Source organism: Lactuca saligna, chromosome 3 (genome assembly GCF_052625555.1).
Source record: "Lactuca saligna cultivar CGN05327 chromosome 3, ASM5262555v1, whole genome shotgun sequence".
Classification (NCBI taxonomy): Eukaryota; Viridiplantae; Streptophyta; class Magnoliopsida; order Asterales; family Asteraceae; genus Lactuca; species Lactuca saligna.
In genome coordinates this window covers 70,714,881-70,739,429 of record NC_136419.1, presented here as the reverse complement: position 1 = coordinate 70,739,429, position 24,549 = coordinate 70,714,881, and the positions used below count along the sequence as shown (strand labels likewise).

The 24,549-nt window shown below is 34.9% G+C and overlaps 1 protein-coding gene across 1 annotated transcript; it reads left to right on the top strand.

Annotated features, from left to right (window-relative positions):
- The first annotated feature begins 20,396 nt into the window (after nucleotides 1-20,396).
- Nucleotides 20,397-21,554, top strand: LOC145035679 (F-box/LRR-repeat protein At3g26922-like). The gene has a single exon (XM_078984189.1). The coding sequence runs from the start codon at nucleotides 20,397-20,399 to the stop codon at nucleotides 21,552-21,554; it is 1,158 nt and encodes a 385-aa protein (XP_078840315.1).
- Nucleotides 21,555-24,549: the final 2,995 nt, after the last annotated feature.

Below are 24,549 nucleotides of genomic sequence, written 5' to 3'. Positions count from 1 at the left end.
CAACACTCTAACATTATATGCCTGCTAGTGAATGTTACGGCTACACCCGTAGACTTACAACACACTAACACTATCTATACTAGATCGAACACGCACTTAACCCGCACTCAGCTGAACTCATGTCCCGACTGGGATCCCCAACCGGATTCCATAAAGCTTGCTAGTAAACATTCCGAGAACGCGATATCATCTTTGGTAAGTTTTTTCCAAACTTCCATCTCACACTCTCCTCGAACCATACAGCCACATGGGTTGTCTTCCTTCCAGACAAGGATGCAAAACTTATCCTAGTCTCAAAACTGCTTCCGCTTCTAAATCCTTGGGCGATTCTCCCCCACTTTGATTCAGCTAATGCCTTGCAGCACACAATACTGGAAGAATTCCTAATCTTTCTCACTACCCATGACCAATCTACTAGAAACCACGCTTACCATTGCTAGTGTTCAACACCAGCTAATCCAAAAGATTACACAACTTATAAAAATCTGAATAAAGCTCCGGTAATAACCCGCTAGACTCAAGAAGCTCCGAATCTCAATTGGAGACTTCGGAATCCCCCACTGCATCACGACCTCTATCTTGGCCTGATCGACTGGAATATCCTTCTGGTTGACAAGGTGCCCAAGAAATTTCTCCCCGTGCAACCAGAACTCACATTGGAGAACCTTGCAAAAATTCTCTCCCCCCTCAAAGTCTCTAGCACCCCCCGCAGGTGCTTCTCGTGCTGCTCCTCAGTCTTGGAATAAACCAAGATGATGCTGTACTTTCCCAATCCCATAATTTGGGGGATTGCTCTATCACTATTCACTAATGCTTCTCGGCATGCAATTGGCATATGGCATCTCTTGAAAATATAATTCAGACACGAACCGAGGATAACACAGGGTTACACTTACTCAACCCTTGGAACAAAAGGCTCCCTTGTGTAGTTTCCCGCAAGTGCTGCACCGATCCTGACCCCGCTGGCCTCTCAGAAGCTGATCTGAAATCTATGGTCTCCTCCCGAGACACTTCATTAAAAGCAACTAATCTGGTTCCCTCTTAAAAATGTGCTCTAAGTGAATATCCCGCTCTCAAGCTCTAGAAGTCATATCATTCAGGGTGTTGCACCCTGAGATACTCATGATTTCCCTACTATCATTCTACAATATGTTCTGATAACTTACCTTCTTCACTTCCTCATCTGCTGCATACTGTGGTACCATATAAACTCTTTCCCGAGACTTGGTAGTGATCTATGCCACAGTCTTAGTCGCCTAGTGGAGATCTAACAACTCTTGCGCCACCTGCTGCGCCTCAATCGCCTGGGCACACTCTGCCCAGAATCTGGTCTGGAAGTCATCCCATGACATAGCATCAACCACGTCATCACTCAACTCACTACCAACCTCTTCCTATCCATCTCGTGCTCTATCCCACAGGAGATAGGAAGTAGGTCAGATCGTGTCTCATTTCAAGACAACATCTGGTACGAAAAGTGTTTGCAACATCTGCCAACCATCTGCTGCTAACAATGGGGTCCTTAACCCCCATGTCAATCTGAAGCCTCACAAACTCTGAATTCCCGAAACATCAATGTACGAGTCTCTTTCATGACTGTTATCTCAGTGCAGAATGCACTCGGCCTCTCATCACAAATCTCTATAATGCTATCCTTGATCACACTGAGGATCACAGGAGTCCGGTCAATGATACTGTGTGAAATTCTTGGATGGAATGAACTCCCTCATCTGATCATCAATATGCCCGACTCTAGAGTCCAAGCCTGATCCCTCGTCGATGACAGAACTACCATCTGGTCTACCACGTAGTGTCACTATACTCGGTAATATATACCATCACTATCATCACAATGCTCATCCTAACTCGAGGGATCTCACACACTACAAGTTCCCTGGGTTCATCTCATCCTTCCTTGATTCGAGTACGGATCCTCTGCTTTCAGTAGTACGGGCCCATACTACCTTCCACATCTATCCGTACTTTCCTCAAGTACTGCCTCGACTCCACCAAGTCACTTCTACTACTACTGATCTCTGCTACTCTCATCCTAGGTTTGCCCTAGGGAAATCTCTGACTCTACCCACACTAGTCCTCAGCTGCTGAAAGGCCCCCTTGTAATGCCAATTAGCCATCACCTGAATACCATCACATGTAGCGAGGCTCAGATAATCCTTCGAGTAAAAGGCATGTCCCCACAACGGCTAAACTCATACAAGAGCTGCGCAATAGGGCTAGATCTAGCAATCTGAGATTATTCAACCCTATTCACATGTGACGTGACGTATTCACCTAATGGCTAACTCCCCTCACTCAGAGTCCTACAAAGCACGAAGCAAGCAACATTCGGACACAGTAAACTACTCAAGCAAATCTATTCTCATAACGAGAAACTGTACTAGCATACAATGCTAAGATCATACTATCAGGCATAACCTAAACAAGCTATTCTACTACTGTCTACTCAATACTAGCATGTAATTCTCATAAAGTTGAAACACATATAGCAGGTACATAAGGCATCCTCCTAGATCCTTAGTCATATTCTAGCATGCTGTTCTACTGAAACTGAAACTGATAATCATAACATAAACTTGTATGGGTAATTTGGGAGTACTTAATTGAGCTCAACTGATTGCATGCACCACACCCTTTTCTCTTTTCAAAATTCTTTTCGCTTTTTCTAAAACTCTTTTCTTTATACTTTTTCTAAAATTGTTTTCTTTTCACAAAATCCTTTTCTAAACATGGTTTTTCACTTGAAAACTTTATACCACTTCCTTAGTTTGAGTTCAGACACACCCGAAAGTGTACCCGAATCCCTCAAACCAAGGCTCTGATACCAACTTGAAACATCCAAAAAACACAGTATGAAAATTTCGTTTAATTTACTAATAAAAACCATAGTCGATAAACTTCATATAAACATCATAAGCAATGTATCTCAAACTACCACATACCAGGGCCTTGCCCTCTGCATCGGACCGAAGTCCGGAAACTGCATCGGACTGAAGTCTGGAACTAGCTGCATTGGACCGAAGTCCGGAACTAACTGGGACCTTGTCCCCTGCATCGGACCGAAGTCCGGAACTAACTGCATCGAAACGAAGTCCGGAACTAACTGAATCATAACATAGCATAACATGTCAACTAGCATGAACACATATACTGCATACTGCATCGGAACAGAGTCCGTAACACATAACACAAAACATGCTTGAATCACAAAGACATCAAGCACCCTAACTACTGCACCGGACCGACGTCCGGAACTAACTGAACATAGCATAACATAATCATAGCATATAATATAAACACATATACTGATACTGCATCGGACCATAGTCCAGAACACATAACTCATTTGTATCACAAAGACACCAAGCATAATGAACTACTGCATCGGACTGTAGTCCGGAACTACTGCTAACTAAATGGGCCGACATTGTGGCCGTAAACCCGTTCCTACTGGAAGGAAACTCACCTCACACTGATGAAGTCTCGTAGACAGAATCCCACACTACTGAAGTCCCGTAGACTCAACACCAACTCCTGGATGATAGATTCCCGAACTATCAACACCAAAATAACACCCAATTAATAATTGGGTTCTAACATATAACTATAAATACATGCTTTGGATAATTACTACATTACCCCTAGCTTGGCTTACCCAAGCCCAAGGCCCAATCCATAAGCCCAAAGTCAACTAGGGATCAAAGCCCAACATATGGCCTAATTTTCCAAATTAGGCCCAAACCTCTACATGGGCTTCCCTTAAGGCTCAATTGTCCAGTCCAATCCAACATATTCCACTCTAAGGGCCCAATATCATACAACCCTCTAGGCCCAAACTATGGCCCAATAATATACCCAAGTGAAATTAGGGTTTCTTATAAAATGAAAATTAGGGTTAAGTGTTTCTCACTTAACCCATTAAGGGCTTAACCCACTAAGGACTTAATCCACTAAGGACTAAATCCATTAAGTCCATTATTGCTTAGATTAATTTCTGCTCATGATGATTATTTAATATTTCACTTATTAAATAATTCTCGTGTGTGTCCTGATAAATTCTCAAATTAGGTTTTTCTCACTTAGCCCATTAAGGACTTAATCCATTAATTCCTTTACTCTGCTAGATAAATGACATGGAATAATTAGGCTTAATATTCAATCCAATCTCAATGGCCCAAAAGTGTATCCAATAAGTCTAAGGCCCAAATATACATAATTAGGGTTTTCCAAACCCTAATTAGGGTTTTCACTCAACCATGGCCTAATAGGCCCAAAAATGAATCTTTAAGCCCATTAGGGTTTACTAGAGGGGCGCCACCCACTACCACCTCGGGTAGTGGTGGTCAATGGCGGCACACGGCAGCGGCCACCACCTTACGGTGGTGGTTTTGAATTTCTTTTTATTATTCATCTTGCTAATTACAATTACAGTGCTTAACTCAAAATGATCACACACACACACTAACTAATTATAACACACACACATAACCACCCTAGCGGTTGCCGACGGTTGTTCTTGGGAATTCCGGCTAGACAACACACACATAATACACACTAAATATGGAAATACAGCCCCACATACGTGATTATCATTTGCACTATGGACCCAACCACCCACCTGGTGGCTTACGGCGGTCCGACAGCAGCAGTAACCTCCAACAACAACAATAGTGGCACATCGACATGGGAAAGCGGTGGAAGGAGGCGGAGAGGGGCGTTGCAGATCGACTGGCACAAAGATCAGTAGCAGCAACGGATAGTGGCGCTATGCCGGCGGATAGGCTCACCATCGATCTTCTAATCACTCACGCCTCTTGCAGTACCAAAACTTCACTCGGTCGTCGGTCTTGGCGGCTATCACGACGAACACATCGTTACCGGCAACGGGGCTGCGACGACAGCAACCCACGACGACGCAGCAACGATTGAAGTCATTCCCATGGTTGCGGCAGCTGGGGACCTTTGCTCCGACTTGGTCTCCAACAAAGCTCTCGGTCAAAAAGGTGGGGCAAGGCTGCTGGCTTCGGTGGTCCTACTCGTCGGCGACTGATCGGAGAAACAAAAGGGAAGGGTCGGTGATAACGGCTGGAGGAGGGGTGATAAGGTGGGGATAACGGCTAGTGCTACCAGTTGGGGTTAGGGTTTAGTAACGCATATATACCTGTCCAAAATAACCATTTCCCCATAATTACATTTCTGGCCCCTCCCCATGAAATCCTTTCAAATGTAATCTAAAACTTACACTTTAAACCCTAAATATTAGAATCCATTACAACTTAGGTACGGAATTTACCAAACAACCCCTAGGCCTCTAAAATCTCTTCAATAAAGTCCCAATAATTTCCATTTAGTCCCTGCCTTCATAAACACTTACATAACTAATCTATAATTTACAGTTTTAACCCTCAACATCTAAAATTCCAGTTCGGGACTTACATTTATTAATTTATTTAAATAAATGGGGCGTTACAAAGAAACATTAAATTGATAGTGTTTCTGTTGGCGGAAAACTTTATGAAATGTGGCGTTCAAACTACTCTGGCATTCAGGAGAAAATTCATGAAATAATCAAAATTGAGGGGGGTGTTTTAAGCATTTTACCAAGAAAATTTGAGTTTTATAGAATGACCATGAGATCCGGAGAGAGGGCTCTGCGGATCGCTTTAAACCTCTGAGGAATGATGAATGGTACCAAGGAATTGACGTGACATCACTAAAAGACAAAAAAATGTGGTGGGTATCATGGTTCCGTAGAGGTGGCTGTGCGGATCCTTTTAACCATATGTGGAAGTTTAAATTCTCTATGGAAATGGTAGTTGCTCATCTCCGACAGATCTGTAGAGCCGTCTCTGCAGATCCTTGCAACAACTATACGAAATTATTGATTTCTCTATGGATCCCACCATTTTTTTGTCTTTTAGTGATGTCACGTCAATTCATTGGTACTATAATCATTCATCAGAGGTTTAAAGCAATCCTTATAATCCTCTCTGCGGATGTCGTGGTTATTTTCCAAAACTCAAATTTTCTTGGTTAAATGCTTAAAACACCCCCTCAATTTTGGTTATTTCATGAATTTTCTCTTCCATTAAATATTTTAAATTTACAAATTTGAAACATATAGACTCGATATGCAAAGTGCCAAAGTGCAAACATTTAGCATGAACCAAATAGATCTCCACCATAGAAGTTTATAAAAATCAGAGGATTAGTGGATTTATGTATGGTTTTAAATGGGCTTGTACATTAATGATATATCTATAATTTGTAATTATATAACAAAATATAATTTTATCGAACCTATAATTTCTAATTTATATAATTACATATAATTTTATCGGTGCGGTTAATAATGGGTTGGTTACTCTATACAACCAAAAACAAACAATTTTTATACGTTATCAAATGGTTTGAATGTAACATCCCAAAATATGATTTAAAAATTTCATTTTAAATTTAAATAAAGTAGTATTCCAATTCACTATCCATACAACCCAAATGAAAATAAATGTTTTAAACATCATATCAATAGAAGTAATATCCCAAAAGCGGAAACCATGTGGTGTGTGCAATGCAGTCATCCTGAGCTCTTCCCCATGGAACCGGAAGTCCCTGAAACATAACTGAAAACCGTAAGTAGAAAGCTTAGTGTGTTCCCCAAGATACCGCATACCAAAAATAAAACATATAATGGGCCCCGCCAAGAGAGTATAACGGGCCTCACCCTAACTTGCATAACGGGCCCCACCCAATGAGTATAATGAGCCCCACACACATACAATGCATACTACATAACAAGTAATAGCATACATGATAATCATCGAGCCTCGCCCAGTAAACATATAAGCACATACACATACCAGTGTCACGCATACAATGAGTATTCTAACATATCAGATCATGGGTCGGCATTGGTGCCTTTGACCTGCTATACATGGTGAGGAAACTCACCTCGACTGCTAGATCTCACAGGAAAATCATTGGTTGCTAATCTGACTAATCCCCGAGCTATCAATATAAAATAACACCTAATTAAAATATGGGTCTCAAACCATGATCAACAATCCATACTTGGGGGTAAAAAGACCACTTTACCCCTTGCCTAGTTTGGTCCAAGACTAAGGCCCAAACTCCCCATTTACAAGGCCCAAAACCAAGTAATCATCCAAAGTCCATCTATGACCCAATCTTCCAGATTAGGCCCAAACGCTTTTCATGTGCCTTACCCTAAACCCCAATAACTTTTCCTAGTCCAAAACACTTGTTATTAGTTGGCCCAATAAGGACCCAAGCATCCTATACCAATAAAGTGGTCTAAACTTAAAGCCCAAAACGCTAAGTCCAACAGACTGAGTACGTGTGGCATACTCAACTGTATGCTAAACATACTTTCTAAATGACTTGTATGTTGTGTATACATGCTTGCATACTCAACGCAAGGTTGTAAAACTCGCTACTCGGTACCTGCTCGGCCAACTACCGAGTAACGAGTACTCAGGAGTACTCGGGGCGTATTCGGATTTGGTAATTCATGTAGAAATATTTTTAGGAAAATTATATATGACCATAATTTGATTGAAATATATAACAAAATTCGATACATGTGAATATATAAAACCTAAAATACACACAATTGTCTCACTTCGTGAATAAGTATTGAAAATTTAAGATATATATGTAGTAATAATCACATGTGTGTGTTAAATAATAAATCATTAAGTGTATTATACATATTAATTAATCTTGAAATTCTTGATTTTTTCTCTTTTTATGACAAATTTAACCCTAAGACTGAGTTTGACCGAATTGGCCGAGTTTGACTTTGTTACCCGAGTAAGACCAAGTAGGCCTGAGTTAGAGAGATATTGACCGACTTTTGACTGAGCTTGACTTAATCCGCGTTTTTTTTGCCTAGTTCACATAACTCGCCTCGGTGGAGGGCCGATTCCGAGTACTCAGACGAATTTTGTAACACTGCCAGCCTACTCACCCAATAAGCCAATATCTACATTAAGAACTTAATGCTTAAGACCAAAATCCTAAATCATAGATCTTAGCCCTAATACACGTCTAGAACCATAAAGTTACTAATTTGGTGACTTTGCATCTCCCAAAAGATCCCAACTTCAAGATATAGCATTTTACTTTCACAAAATAGGCATAAACTCATGCATGGATGGATTTAAACCTTAAAGGTGACAACTTTATGCATATAGAACTTCAGAAACACTAAGAGTGGCAACTCAAATTTCCTAGAGTGGTATCAAACCACTAGATCTCTTTCTTGGGGGCAAAAGGGACCAAAACTCACAAATGATAGATCTAAGCCCTTAATGAGCAAGTTTGGTGGTTGTCGATGCCAACAAAATTAATAACCCTATATCTTCTACACTAAAATAGTTTATAGTGGTAAAGGGGTCGAATCCACAGAGATTGGTTCAAATTTATAACTCTATGAAAATTTCTTTGTAAAAATATTTGTTAAATAACAATAAAAATAAAAATAAGGGGGGGGGGGGGGGGGGAGGGGGTTGGTCTTTTCAAATACTTGAAATAAACTAAAACTAAACTAAGATTTAAATGGACAATTTAACAAAGACAAGATTTTGATGTAAAATCAATAAGGGAAAGATGGTTGACTTGAGGTTTCCTCACTTTGACTTTTTGATGAACATATCTTAGAATCCAATGGTGAAATACTTGTTTTAAATCCTTAATTTGGCTATAGTAATACAAGAAGTTTGAGATTATCTAGACTCTTCTTAGTTGTTGAAATGGTTAGAGAAGCTCATAACAATTTTCTTAATCAAAGTCATAATTTCCATTAAGCATGTAATTCGTGAAAGTCAACTAGCATTAAGAATTAAAAAGTCACCAAATCAAAGAAGAGTCAAAAGCTTCCACTACCATATTGGAGAAAATGTTTTTATCATTGTGTGAAGTAAAACTAACACAAAACTCACTTGTTTCTTGCTAATTTTAAGATGCTTTACTTAATCAAGAAATTAGCCAACTAATCACCACAAACATTTAAACTCATGAATAAAAAACTACAAGTAGTGACAAGATGTTAAAACATAAAACATTTTCATAAAGATTCAAACACAAGTTCATGGAGTCTTCAAAATTCAACAAATAGTCAAAGGATTTCACCAACGTCAACCAAGTTTTGTCTAGCCAAGCATGGCTAAACTCAAGAAAACAAAGTTAGTAAAGATTGTACCCAAAATTTGACAAGAATCAAGAGATGAAAAGATGATGTTCTTGAGGTGCTTTTGGCCTTCAAAAGTCTTCCAAACTCCAGAGAGAATGTCCCAAAATCGGATGTCCAATATAATGCTAAAGAGGCACACCAACCTTCCCAATATAGTGCTCCAAACAAAATCCAGAAATGTCCCTGCAGGAATCCATGCGGGCTGAGTGGAAACCTTACGCAGGCCACGTGAGTGTGACAGACTTTTGGCTTTTTTCAAGTCTTGAGCCTCTACAACTTAACCATTGGCCCAGATTGAGTCAGATCAGTTTCTAGCCCATTTTTCTTCAAGATGTCTTCAATTTGAGCCCAATTTGCCTTTTCTAAACGATTCATAGCTTCCGCAAACACCCGATCATCAATCTCCACATACTTGAAAAATCCCCAGCATATCGTAAATTTAAAGTTTATTTTTTCCAAGCCTTCAAGTAATTGACAAGCCCACTCCATGAATCATCTCCATAGCCATCAATCTTAAAATTCTTGATGAATTCTAAGACCAATCGCTTCCTAGAGATCCCGCTCCGCTACTCTCTGTAAAACCTGCAATTATGCTCACAAAATTTGAAAGTACCCGAAATGGCCATTAAATAACAAAAAGGAAAATATGCATGGAATTTAACTAAATTATGAATGAAATATGCTAAAAAAAACTATAAAAAGAAGTAAATAAAATGAAAATATCAAAGTTCATAACTTTTTACCTCAAAGAAGATGGAAATGGAGTAAATAAACGAGATCCACAAGCTCTTCCTTGATCCGCCACTTGCACCAAGCTTCCATTTCTTGAATATGAACCAAAACCACCAAAAATGAACACAATGAGCTCAACACACAAAGGAGAGGCTTAGGGTTCGATGTTTGAGGCTATAGGGATAATGAAGGTTGAGAAATGAGGGTTTCATAGTCCATAATGATGTTTATATAATGCCCAACCCCGAAAATTAGGGTTTCTAAATGACTCACGTACGCCGAATGTACGTGCCCGGAGTCTTGATCCTGCCTCGCATGAGTACGCTAAGCGTACCATGTGGTACGCCTCCCCCGTGAGGGTACTCGCTTTACAGCTTGTACTCTAAGCGTACCATGTGGTACGCCATGCGTACAACTCAGGGACCAAAATGCAACATTAATAACAATAAATGCCAAGGAAAAACTTACCAGGATTCAAGTGTTACATGGATTGTATTGGTTAATTTGATTTTGATTCATTTTTTTAAGTTATTATGTTCACCCTTATATAATGGAGACTCATCTCCGCCCATAACACTTTTTTGGACTCTCGCAAAATATTCTAACAAAAAATCCTAACATAAGTTTTCTAGTTATTTTTGAAAAGAGTAAGTATGGATTCAATGAACCAGGTTAATTTATATTTATGAAATAAACTCATAATGAAAAAATAATTATTCGAAATGCAATGAATGAGTTTGGAATATGATGAACAATGTTTGAACTTTTTTTAAAGCATGGACTATGTTTTTTTGTCTGTTTGTTATTAGATTCTTTATATACTAGGCATTGCGACAATATGTATGCACTATAAACAATCTTACCTAATTGAGAAAAACAATTTTTAATAGAAAAACTATTCCAGAATACATTGAACAGTCTCGTATTGACTGATCAATGATAGTGATGTTTTATTTCTTTTCGTTTGGTTAGTTGTTAAGTGTTATAGAAGGGGCGTAGCCAATATAGGGCAAGAGTGGGCATTAGCCCACCTATACAAAATTAAGCTTATATATATAACTCCCAGCCTTGATAAGGATATTATCCTATACTGGTGTATGATGTTTTTGGATGTTGATAAGTATACAAACTAATTATTGGAAATATATGATCACAACAAGTTATTGATATTTTTATATATAGCAGTCTTTTCGGGTTATAAACAATACACGATTTAAGCACAATATAGCCTAAAATAACTGAAGGGTCTAGTTTGTTAATTCATCATAAAAACAATAAGCAATTAATAGACTTTTAGGGTTTATGTGGAAATAAGTATTACTTTGAATTAATAGTAATTATCCCACATATAAAAGGAGAATTCTACCAATGCAAATAAATATTAATTTGAATTGATAGTAAATTCCCTCCAACTCTCTTAATCTCTCGGTTCCTCTCTCATAATCTTGACATTCTACACCTCCTTAATAATAGGGTTCGGTTTTGGCTATCTAGTAAGGAAGAAGGAAGTCATTGTTGCTTGATGTTGATATTGGGTTCTACTACAATAGATGGATTGCGTTTGGGCTCTCCGATCATCCAAGTGAAACCAAAAAATCTCACTAGACTTCTTGTTGTCGTTTTTATGTTGCTATTAGTTCCTTGAATAAGATCCATGGTGTTGTTTATATTTTTATGCATCCGAATAAAAACATGTCTATTTTGGTTTATTTTTGGATCAGGTGAATATGACTTATTATTTGTTGGATTCGACATCTGCAAAATGGAAAAGGAAATAAAAGTGCTAAAAAGAGAAAAATTGAGATTTTTTTTATTCTTTATCCACTCAACTCGGTCAAGTCGAGTGTATTACTTGGTTTACATGATTTTCCAACTTATAAATATCCATGAAGTCATTATCTCAATATATCTCGATTTTAAGTAGCAGAAGATGCTTGGAGAAAAGGAAACATTGAAGAACACAATTCAGAGAAACATATTGGTATTTTGATCGTTTAACTTGGAAAAACTTACTTTGGATTCATGTTTTTAGCCATGATAAACTAAAAACATTTCTTTTTCGGGTTTTAGTTCGATTTTCGACTATATGTGATTGATATCGTCGGATTGATATGTTAGATTTGTTTTTAATAAAGTGATTTATGTTTTAGTTTTAATAAAATAATTAAGTTTATGCTTTTTCCATGAATGACCACTTGAATTTGTTTTAGTTATAGTAAAGTTAGCTGATTATAAAATTTGTAGTTGGTTTATGAATTAACACAAGTAAAAAAACATTTAATTGGTTCTAAATTAGGATTTAACTCATTGTAAATATAAAATCATATATTTTTACGCTTTTGATAATATGAGAAGTATCGAATATTAATATGAATACTTATAACGAATCTAATGCAACTTTTCAATCTAAATCTAAGAACTTATTTGACTTAAGATTAATAAGTTAGATCTACTTAAAGAGTTTATTTTGACTAGTAATTTAACATGTAAAAGTAATATAAGAGCTCATTATGTTAATGGTACCAAAGTAGGTTAAAAACTATATATGCATCAATCCCTGATCAATTCCATAAAGTTGGATAAATATGCAACCTGAATTGTCTCAAAATTCGATTTCAATGAAAACATAGTCTTTGCTCCTTTTATTGCATGATAATTTTAATTTTCGTTTTAGATAACAAAATTTCCCTTCTTTTATTTATTTATTTATTATTTAAAGTGTCAAGTCAAGTCAATACTTTTCAATTGTTATGTGTCCTTCCAGATTCCATCCCTATTTTGGATGTACTATTTTTTATTGGTTTAAAAACCTAAAACTTTTCATGACGTTGTTGTCTCTTGATGTGAATTTAAAGTGCCTAGACGATCAAAGAGTAAAGTTGGATGATGGATAATTGGTGTTCAACTCTGAATGAAGTAGGAACATTTTTATTTATTTGTTAGATGATATTGCTCAGCTAGAATGTCAATACTCTTAGGCCTGGTTCAAAGGCATATGGTTGATACATTGAGTTGGTTGCTTGAGGCTAATGAGATATTCTCTTTCTTTTCCATCCATTATGATTTTGATGATATGTTTCTTGTTCGTGGCTCTATTGAGGTGGAAGTAGAATTGTTTGTTCCCCCCAAAAGTTAAATATTTTAGGCTGATGTATATATTATGCTACGAAGACTTCCAAAACCTTCTAATCTTTACAAGCTAGGCATTGTTTTGACTTTGATGATTCACCCTATCTACTTCTGTTGTTGAAACACTAAATTGCATGTCTTCATTGAATGTCTACTGTAAAATAAGGTGTAGATCTCCATTTCCATATGGAGGACTAATTTCATGTTTTAACTCTCTTCATTCGAAGAATTATTTAGGTTTTATAAAAGAGGGGAAAGATCCGGGTTTACTCGATAGATCAAAGATGCGGCGGTGTTTAAGTTTGTTTATATGGGTGTTGTGGAGATTCTCGTAACACGTGTCTTCATCATGTTCCTGTAAGCGATAATGTAGCTGATGAAGTCTACTATTTAGTTCTACTTTGGTAAATAACCTAACGAAAAGAGCACTTTAAATCCAGTTAATTGGTCTTGTATTTCGATAACCTAATCTAACACTTGCGTGTGCACATAGTTTCTTGTTCACTACTAGAAAACGGTTAATAGAGTTCGGTTGAAATTGTAAATATAATACGTACATAGAGGCCGTATTAGTAGAGGGGTGTATTAGATTACATGAATAATAGAGTACGACTATTTGACCGTATTATATTATCCTATCTACTTCTTACAACCATCGCATACAATCATCTAATACGCCATATATACACATCTAATACACCAATAAACAACCGTACTTTATGTCTCACATCCCCTTTGCATTCCAGAGGTAGCCTTATTAAATAGACAACTCCACTCCAATTCCACTCCAACCTTATTAAACAGCCAATTCCAGTCCATGGATGTAGTGGAACACATGGATCACCATTCCAACTGAAACAAACTTTTCAATTTCTGCAAAGCTACTATATGATTACCATGTGAATTGTAACCGAAGGATCAATCTCTACAAAATACAAACCTACTATATGATTCCATTCCAACCATAAGAAGTGGGACATCACTGATCATGTTTTCATTTTCAGAAGTAGGAAAAAAAAAATTACAATGAACTTAGTTCATTAAACAGAAAAAAATTTGTTAATGTCACATCTCTAACCTCTCTTTCCCCTTTGTCACCTCTAACCTCTCTTTCCCCTTTGTGGTTGATTCATTGTATGCCTACAAAAATTAACAAGAAAACTTAGGATTCAAAATCTCAAATAACTTTTAACCAAGAAAACTCAAATTATAGGACCTTTCTGCCATTAACAACTTCATCTATAGCAATGCAAGGGTGAAAACTTCTCCAGAACATAAAAAATATGAGCAAATACAACATGAAATACAATTTGTGTACCTTACAAAAAGGCTTCACTTTATCACCAAAAGTTTTCATCCATATTTTAACACGTTCCTCCAATTCCTTACTAGAAAATGGTTTTTTGTCCTTCCAAATGTTCTACAAACAAATTAAGATAAAAAAATTATTATTTAACAAAGGTGAGCCTTTATTACAATAAACAAAAATGAAAAAAAAATATCTAACAATTAGAAATAGTAAAACATAATAATATTATAAATAAGAATAAACTCAAACATACCTCAAATTCTTCCGTGGATTTTAGAACAAGGAAATTTTTCCACATTGCTTTGTTAAGGTGCGGGTATTTTTTTACTGGATTGACACCATTGTCCCACAACTTAAGAAGCTCCGACTTGTAGGCCTTCCAATGCGTGTTGCAATCTCTAAGTACTTGTGCTTTATGATCATCATCTCGTATATGCCAATAATTCTGCTTTTTTAAATAAAAAATGAAGATAACAACTTTTAGGTATTTGATATGATACAACTTGTATGATAGAAGAGAATAACATGGCAGGAAATTGTGATTGCTAGTATTAAATGATATCAAAAGTGTGCTGAATTGAGTTTTACCTTTATGTTTAACCACAATTGATCTTTGTCACATTGATCCACTGAATCCCAACTATCTATCAGGATAGAAATCATCTTCCTCATAGTCACTCCACGATAACTGGTGAACTTAAAGCGGTTAGGTCCAATAGCTCTACCAAAGTGATCGAACTAAACTATTAAATCTGATAGATATTCTTTTGAGTGATCTCTGATCAATGTCACACTTCTCTTTTTCTTTTCTGGAGGTTCCATTGTATTCCTACAAAAGCATAAACACTCATATAATTAATTCTAAGAGTCTCGAACACCAAAAAAAACCAAAATTTTATATAAAATTGAAGATACCAAAGGTAAGTTTATACCTGGCTTCAAGATGTTTCGTTTTGGGTTTACCAACACTTCTTTTTCTGTTTTTTCTTTCTACCATATGGATCCTCTTGCTCTTGGTTGTTTTCCCTAGTACCTCATCCATATGTAATGGAAAATTTCCGATGTATAACCTCAAACCTGGTTATAAGAAACTAAGCATAAAAATGATGATAGAAAATGATGAGGGTAAAGATATGTTAAAGATTATGACTTAATCCAAATAATGAGAAGATTATGACACGTTTTTTATAGTAGATCAAAACATAAAAAAAAATCATACCAAAAAAATGTGATAGAGACCTTGATGGTTATATAACATAAAAATAAGGACCAAAATTGTAAGAGAAAGCTTTTAAGGACCAAGATAGCTACCGCACTCTCAAAAGAAATATGATGCAATTTATAATCAAATACAGCAAAAAAGAATTACATTTGATGGGAAAAAAAACAAATATGATGCAATTTATATTCAGCCCCTATTGATGGGTACTGCAAGAATGGTCAAATAAAGGCAGTTGTCCGCATGGCAAATTTGTGTGAGGTTTTTGGGCGTACGGTAAGATGTTTGAATGCTATAAATGTAGGAAAGACAACTAATTTTATATAATATTTGTGTGAGGTTTAGGCTCCCAAGTCCCATCAATTCAGCCCATTTGTTTTTATCTATGTTGACAAGTTAATGGTGTAGCACAATTGCACAGTGACATCTTAAAGGCAGAGTTATTTGCAGATTATGTGTCAATATGACCAAACAAGAAATTTGGGCATTACTCCTATTCGTTGGATTAGATTTTGTAGTCCTGAACTTAATCAGATCATAACAAAATGGTTAAAAACAGACAAGTAAAATGCATTATTTCCATCTGCAGAAAATAAGTATCTAGTAACTACTTGTGGGTCTGCAGGAGGTACAAGTAACTAGTTTAAGTGCAATTAGATTATCTCACAACCTGCTCTTCCCTAAGCTTAATCTTTAACCCTAACCAAAAAATTTCAAATAAGAAACTAAGGTTTTTGGAGGTGTGTTGATTTTCACCATGAATGGTGATTTCAAACCTTGTAGATTAAAGAGATAAAAGTATGGAAGCAAAACCACCTACCTTTTGGACTTAATGTAGGAGAACTTGAAGAAGGTTTGAAGTTTTATGATGCTATGGATGGTTTTCCACCAAAGAGGTTAGAGAGAATGAACAAAATAAGATGCTGCCAAACTTCTAATTCCCTTTCATTTACTTTCATTACTTGTAACGTGTTCATATGCATTGACATCTGTTTGAGAGTGCATTAAAATTGTCATATCCTTTAACAAGTTTTCAAACACACCCTGGCTTGGACTAAATCAAATATTACACTCTTATCATTGCATGCATAGTACACTCTTTTGAAAGGGTATCTAATATTCTAATGTGTTTATATTTACAATAATTATGTAGATTTATAAAGAAAATGTTGCAAGTAGAATAATTTCAGCAACCAACTATATCCTTTGCAAAATGTAGCTTAAGTTCAACCTTGAACAATTTCAAATTTCCTTATTCAATTTCAAACCTTCATACAAAAGCTAATTTCACAGCAAATAGTGATTCTGTGTCACATAAGTGGCAAAATTGTGGTAACCTTGAAATCAGTTAACAACTGATCAACTAACTCGATTGGAACAGAATTAGAAAGTTTGGCAACCAAGAACTGAATCATTAATAATAGATGAAGTAGTTTTATATTTATATCCAACAACTTAGCATAATGGGATTTACAGAACAACTATAGCACTACTGGTGTATACAGCTCCTCTTATACCAGGAAGTGAGGTGTCACAGCATATAAGAACAGCTGGAATGGAAGCTAATGGGACAAGTAATATGAAATTTGCACTCAATGGATGCCTGATTATAGGAACATTAGATGGGGCTAATGTTGAAATCAGGAAGGAAGTTGGAGAGGACAATTTTTTTTTCTTTTTGGAGCAACAACAGATGAAGTTCAAAACAGAGTCGATGATGCTTTCTAGGGTTATCAACCAGAAATATGAAGTAATATGTCGTACACAGAGAAGACATTGTCATAAACACAACATTAATCAACGAATAAATCAACTACACCCAAAGTCCGAGCGTACCTGTAAACAACGTGAAAGAAGGAGGTAGAAGCGGCTGTAGGCCGGAGTAGGAGACTTCGTCTGTCTCGTCGACCGGAGACCGGAGGCGGAGGCGTCGTCAATCGGAGGCGGAGGCTTCGTTGCCCAGAGGCGGAGGTGTCGTCGGCCGAAGGCTAAGGTTTCGTATAAACAACTCTAAGTAATAGAGCTGGAGAATTTTATTCGTCGTGGAAGCAAGTCAAAATCTCTATTTCTGATGTACCTGCGAACATCCGTCTAAGTTTTAAAATAAACGTAATGAACAACTTTGTTATTTAATTTTTTATTTCAAGTATTTTTACTCATAACAATCTCCGATTGAATTTAATTGCGTCATCGTATTTTCTTCCCTTGTACTCGACATGGAATATATCAAAGCATTAGTATAGTAACATGGCTTGATAAGATTAAATAAGAAATTTTAGTGTTTCTTTTTTTCCTAACAGTAGTCCCTGTGATTTCTTTTCATCATTCAACAAACTGCTTTTTTTTTTATCTGAAAACCGATAACAAACCTAAAATAATAAAAAATAAAAATAAAAAAAGTCACTTGTGTTACCCCACAATTCTTCTTACATGAAACAAATCATAAAAAATAAAAATTAGGATGAAAATACAAAAAAGATAAATTACAGAAAATAGTCAAGTGGTTGAATCAATAAACTGAACAAGAACTGCTACAATTATTATTATTAAAAATTGAGGGGTAATATTGACCTTTTGGCACAGTTATTGTACTAAACTGCAACTTTATGAAGGATGAGGGCAAAATGGGAATTCGATTATTGCTTGAACTGGTTGCCCAAACCTTGGGTCATTCCTAAGGTCTATCCAAGATCGCCCATTCGTGCTTTCATGGCCTATAAAGGGGCAAAATGGTCAAATTAAAAATATATTACCCCAAGGGTAAAATTGTACTTTTATATCATCATACAAACCTGGACACTTTTTTGATGCACATCTCTATATGCTTCTGTTATGTACCTCTCTTTTGTTATGTACCTCTCTTTTCTATTCTATGACAGGAATGGAATCAGTCATTCCATTCGCCTATCAATTCCATTCCTTTGTGAATAATGGTTTTGTGAATAATCAGTCATTTTGTGTTTCTGGACAATGCAAATGGATTCCACTCAACAATGTTAATTTTAATTTTCTAGTCATTTGATTTTCAAGTTTTTACATTTACAATATAAGATTTTTATACTTTAGACATTCAATTGTTTAATTATTTAAGTCACCAATCATAAAAAAAGTAAATAAAAAATAAAAAATAAAAAATAAAAAATAAAAAAATCCGACTTTCCATTTGTTGACTTTTTGACCGACTTTGACAGAGCCCAATATCAAAATGAAGACCGAAGAGGAGTATGTTGAAATTTCTATAGCCCTTGCTTGTTGTTTCTTTATGTATAGATAACAACATCTAACAGAAGCAAATAACACAACATATATAATAAGCAAAGCAATTAACACATCTATCTAACAACTGCAAAGCCAATTACTATTTCAAAAAAAAATTGTTATCCCAACAGTTTGTGATGCTTAACTACTCCGGGACTCAAAATTCTATCAACAATTACTATAAATTTTTTTTGAGACTGCTGATCAGGAATCCTCAGAGGAAGATATGCCAAAATAACCATATTGACCTTTTTAATTCTCTAATCCTTCTTTGATGTACCTGAAAGAAAGTGAGCAACCAAACCATGAATGAAAGGGCAATTTGGTCATTTGATTAACACTCAACTCAAGACATTTTTAATGAATCCATTAGTGGCATCACACTAGGAAAACTTTGCATCTCCATCAAAGCCAAAACGCTTCCTTGTCCTTCGTGAACAGTTGTAGTTCCTTTGTATTTGTATTTCTGCTCTTGTTTTTCTGTTGCAAAAACAGAATTCAAATCTCTTACCTTTAAATTTGAACCGCTACCTGTGTTTGTCTATTGCAAAAACAGAAATCAAAGCTCTTACCCTTTAAATTTGAACCGCAGGTCCGGTGGTGGGATTTTCAGGTTAGTTGAATTATTGGAGGTGCTAGGTGTGGCGAGGCTGGCCAATGATGATGGTGCTGCGACAGAGGAGATGGAGATGAAGGACCGATTAGTGTGGGAGGAGGAAGCTAAGTATGTGAGGAGGAGGAGGCGTATTCAATTTAGGTATTAGTTGTACTTAATCAAAATGGGGGCGTATTTTTAGTTATTTGATTTTGTTTCTAGTACATCTCATTAACCGTATTAGATGCTGCAATTAACCGTATTAAATGCTGCAATTGTGTGTATTATATTTATTTATCCCTTTATAATACGGGTTTTTTTACAACCGTATTAGATGGGGGTGTACTCTAAAGCCAATTTTCCGGTAGTGGTTGCTATTTTTCTTATAAATAAACTATTGTTTAAAAAATAATAATGTTGTTTTAGATTAATATACGAAATGAAAACGACTACCAAAGTGCACGTTGGTATAAAATATAACTGTATTGTTGAAGGTATAAAAAATATAGTATTGTAATAAATTAGATTCAAATTTAATGTATAGGGAAAAAGAAAAAAGAAATAAAAAAGGTAATGTTAAAACTTGAATAAAAAACGAAATCAAAGAAAATATAGAATTTCAATTGAAAAAAAAAATTAAAAAAAAAAAAGGAAACAAAGAAACAACCCTATCTAGGCGACACTAGTCACTAGTAGTTAATTAAGGTTCCTTAAATATGGCAAGTACACACAAAAAAGGAAAGGATTTATATCAACAGTTCAACACACGAAATCTGAGATACTTGCCCATCAAGGCTATGAAATCGCCCTATATCCCAATTACACTCCCTATATAAATCAGTAACCCCTTCTTCGTTGTTCAATCATCATCATACATTCATCAACCATGTTGATACTTTCTTCGATCATACCTTCTTCAGCCATGGCAACTAAAAGAAAAGTACGTGAGCAAGAACCAGTAAACATCGAGAACAAGAAGAGGGCGAAAATGGAGGACAGACTCAGCGACTTGCCGGAGTCTTTGCAACTTCATATTCTCACTTCTCTTGACGCAAAACACGCCGTTCAAACATCGCTTTTATCAAGAACCTGGGTTTCTATGCACACTCGGATCCCTGTTCTTGAATTCAATTCCTACTCTTTCAAAAAACTCCGAGTCTTTGATAAGTTCGTATGTGATGTTCTGCGTCATCGTGATCACTCAACAAAGTTGGAAAAATTAACATTCAACCGTTCTGGATCCTGCAGTGCCAAGATTTTGAATAGCGTTTTCGATTACGCGTTTTCGTTGGGTGTCGAGCACTTGTCAGTTAACCTTCAACAAAGTAGAAACAAAACATGGCCGGTTTTTCCAGTTGCTTCCTTCGAATCCTTAAAGAGATTAACATTAGAAAGCCATAGTCATATGATTTGCCCGTATCTGGGGCCAAGTTCAAGATCATTCAAGAGTCTTACTGTTTTGCATCTTCGACATGCACTTATAAAAGATCCCGATCCATTCTCAGGGTTCCCAATGTTAGAAAGTTTAACGTTGGAAGATTGTCATCTTTGCATGGAAAGCGATAAAACTTTGAGGATACACGCACTTCGACTTACAGATTTAACCATTTCATCCCTATGGAACATCAGCTGCTGCGAAGTCACTACTCCAAGACTCAAATTCTTTGATTACAAAGGGCATAATTTCCCACTTCTACCTATCCATGAGGGTCTTCCTGTTCTTGAGAAAGTGGTGATCGATTTCAATGGTCTTTGTTACCGAAGACAGGAGAAACTAATGTTTGATGATCTGATGGCCATGTTCTATACCATGAAGAATGTGAAATCACTAACGCTTTGCTCGTCTGTTGTGCAACTTCTGTCATTCTTTCCAGATGAATTGGTGAGACGAAGTTCACCCTTTCGGGAGTTGAAGGAGTTGAAGATGGATTTTACGTACCTTCTTTGGCAAAACTTGTTTGAAAGGATATGTGAGAGATCGAAAGAAACCTTTCAGGTGCCTTTGGATGTGAAAAGTTACTTGCTCAAAAACTCTCCGGATGCTAAATTTACGTTCACTTATCCCATAGACCTTAAATAGCATAACGTCAATGTAGATGTTTTAGATGTTCTGGTTAGTATGTAGTTTAATTAAATCTATGATATCTTGAGGATTTTATTATTTTTTTTGTTCATTTATGGCTTCACTTTGAAATATATACATATCATGCAGCTTTTATGAATGCCTTCTTTAATTTAACATAACCTTTATTGATCCGAAATATTCCTCATTTTCTATTTTCAACAAAAATCTATACCCTATTTATAGTAATAGAGAAATTAAATATTTTTCTGTAACTTTTATTCCTAAAAATCTTCCTAATCAATTAAATGGTGATATGTGTAATATTTAATGTTTGTTTAATGAAATTTAATGATTTTTTAGTATAATAATGTGATACATATCATAGTTTAAATAGGTATGACCATTGATAAGAAAAAAATTTAAGTGTCATGTATAGTAATATAGTTTGTCACAATAAAAGTAATATAATATTCGATCCAAAGGAGATATGCTGATTTAAGACAAAATTACAGTAAGATGTAGTTTATTAGATTAAAACTTTGAGCAGCACTATGTAACATGATATGATATCTTTTCCAAAAATAAGCAAAGGTTTAGGACTCCAATTCTAAAGGGCCATAAATTATAAAGTTTATGATGTTATATATATATATATATATATATATATATATATATATATATATATATATATATATATATATATATATATATATATATATATATACTATCTTATAAAAGAAATCTAACTATTTCTAAAAATAGATTGATTATAATAATAATATTTTTTTAAAACGCCCAAATGATGAAGCTGATAGTACAAGTAATCATTAATAAAATAATATTAAATTTTAACAATATTTTGAATTCAAATATTTATCATCAAATCTCCTTATATTTCTCAACAATTTGATATGGTCCCTCAAATCTCGGATTTATTCAAATTTTGAACCCTTTTAGATATCCTTAAATTTAGCATGTTGATTCAAATATCCCTTCAATCGCATATACCTCTTTGCTCCCTCCTCTGCTATAAAGAACAAAAAATGACTTCATTTCCCAAATAACACCATAGTTTGATTATTTTGTCTTCGACATGTAATTTCTTTTGTAACATAACATTTTTGTAGAGGAAACATATCACCGAAAGAATTTACACGCACCGCCGCTTTGCGCGATTACACTGCTAGTATATATATATATATATATATATATATATATATATATATATATATATATATATATTTCTTGAGTTACAAAGATAAGTTTGAGTTTGACCTCTTAGTAAAAACAATGGATGGTAAAACTAAGTGTCTCAAATTAAAAATTGTTTGCTTACTTGAAGGATCCCAACTTTTTTGTTTGTTTAGAGCTTTCAAATTGGTTGAGTCGTTCATGTGATATTCTATACACGAGTTGCTTAAAAAACTTTAATATTAGTACATAACATTAAATATTTTTTTAATTAATACTTTTACATAAATAGAAACGAAATGATGAATAAATAAATAAAATGATGAATAAATAAATAATGTAACTTTTATTAAAAAAATATTGATACGTTTTGAACAATTACACTAAATATAAAGGTGTAAACATTAATCGTTTTTTAAAGTAAACTTTTGAATTGATTACAAAGGAAATGATGAATAAACAGGTGATTGAATACTAATCAAAAGAACAATTGAATATATACTAATCAAAAGAACTATTGACATATTGTAAATACCTCTTATGAAACATAAATTTCCAAAGACTTATTTGAATAAAACATTAGATTTCATATTGCTAGTTTCACTCCCATATCTAAAAGTCAGTTTACAAATGTAATTGTTTCTTCAATCTCAGATGTTTGAACCCTTAATCTCATGTTTTTCATTAATCTTAAGACTTTACAATTTGACTAAATGTAGGAGAAATTTAATCAAACATTCACAAAAATATTGACTGCTTCTGTTAGGAACAACATGTATAATCTATTTGAAATCGCCTTAAATTTTTTTTCCTACAAATAACAATTTTAAGTTGCTATGGGGATCACAACTCAATATATCCTTCAAAGATCAGTCAACACTTCAAAGAAATATTGATCATGACGAATATTATGTATGAAATTGGTTATGTCGCAAAACAAACGCAGAAGATATTAATCTATAAAGTGCACAAAAATATGTAACATTAAAATAATGATAAAAAGTCAAACTAAATTGCATGATAGAAAAAGAAATAACCTTTGATGTGTTGGACATATTATTAGATCTTATGTTATTTAAATATAACTTTTTAATTTTTTTTTTATTTTAAGATCGTTAGATAATGGATTTGGAATATTAAAACTGAAAGTAGATTGGAGACTTATATACTTATTTCCACATACTATATTTGGATTGATATTTTCGTTGTCATCGGAACATAAGTAAAACTATTTAAATATCGTATATGTTGTTGATGATAACCTACAACTTTTATATAAAAGTAATAATAATTAATAAGAAAATGTATTGGTAATGTGCAAAAAATTTTAATACGATATAAACCAATTTTTTAATATGAAATTTTAAATTTATAAAATAAATGACAATAAAATTAAATTGACTTGTAGATAAACAATTATTAATTTCTATGGTAGACATAAAATTGGATTTTCTTTCATCCGTAAGCAATTTAATTTGTTTTCATGTGTCTTTAGGACCGAAAAAAATCAAATTGTGTTCGAATATTTAAAACAATATTACTTTGTGTAATAAAAATATAATGAAAAAGTGTTAATTTTTTCACACTTCATTTAGTAAAACCAAGATATTACAAAAGTAAATGTGTAGACATCTAAAACTAATGTTAATATATGAAAATGTTTAATTTGCATGACCAAAAATACAAAGGAACATTATCTTTACCTAGGATTGCCATGGGCTACCCCACATGGTCTTACATCCAATTTCATGGGCTACCCCACATGGTATTTACCTAGGACTGTCATGGGCTATCCAACATGGTCTTACATCCAATGTCA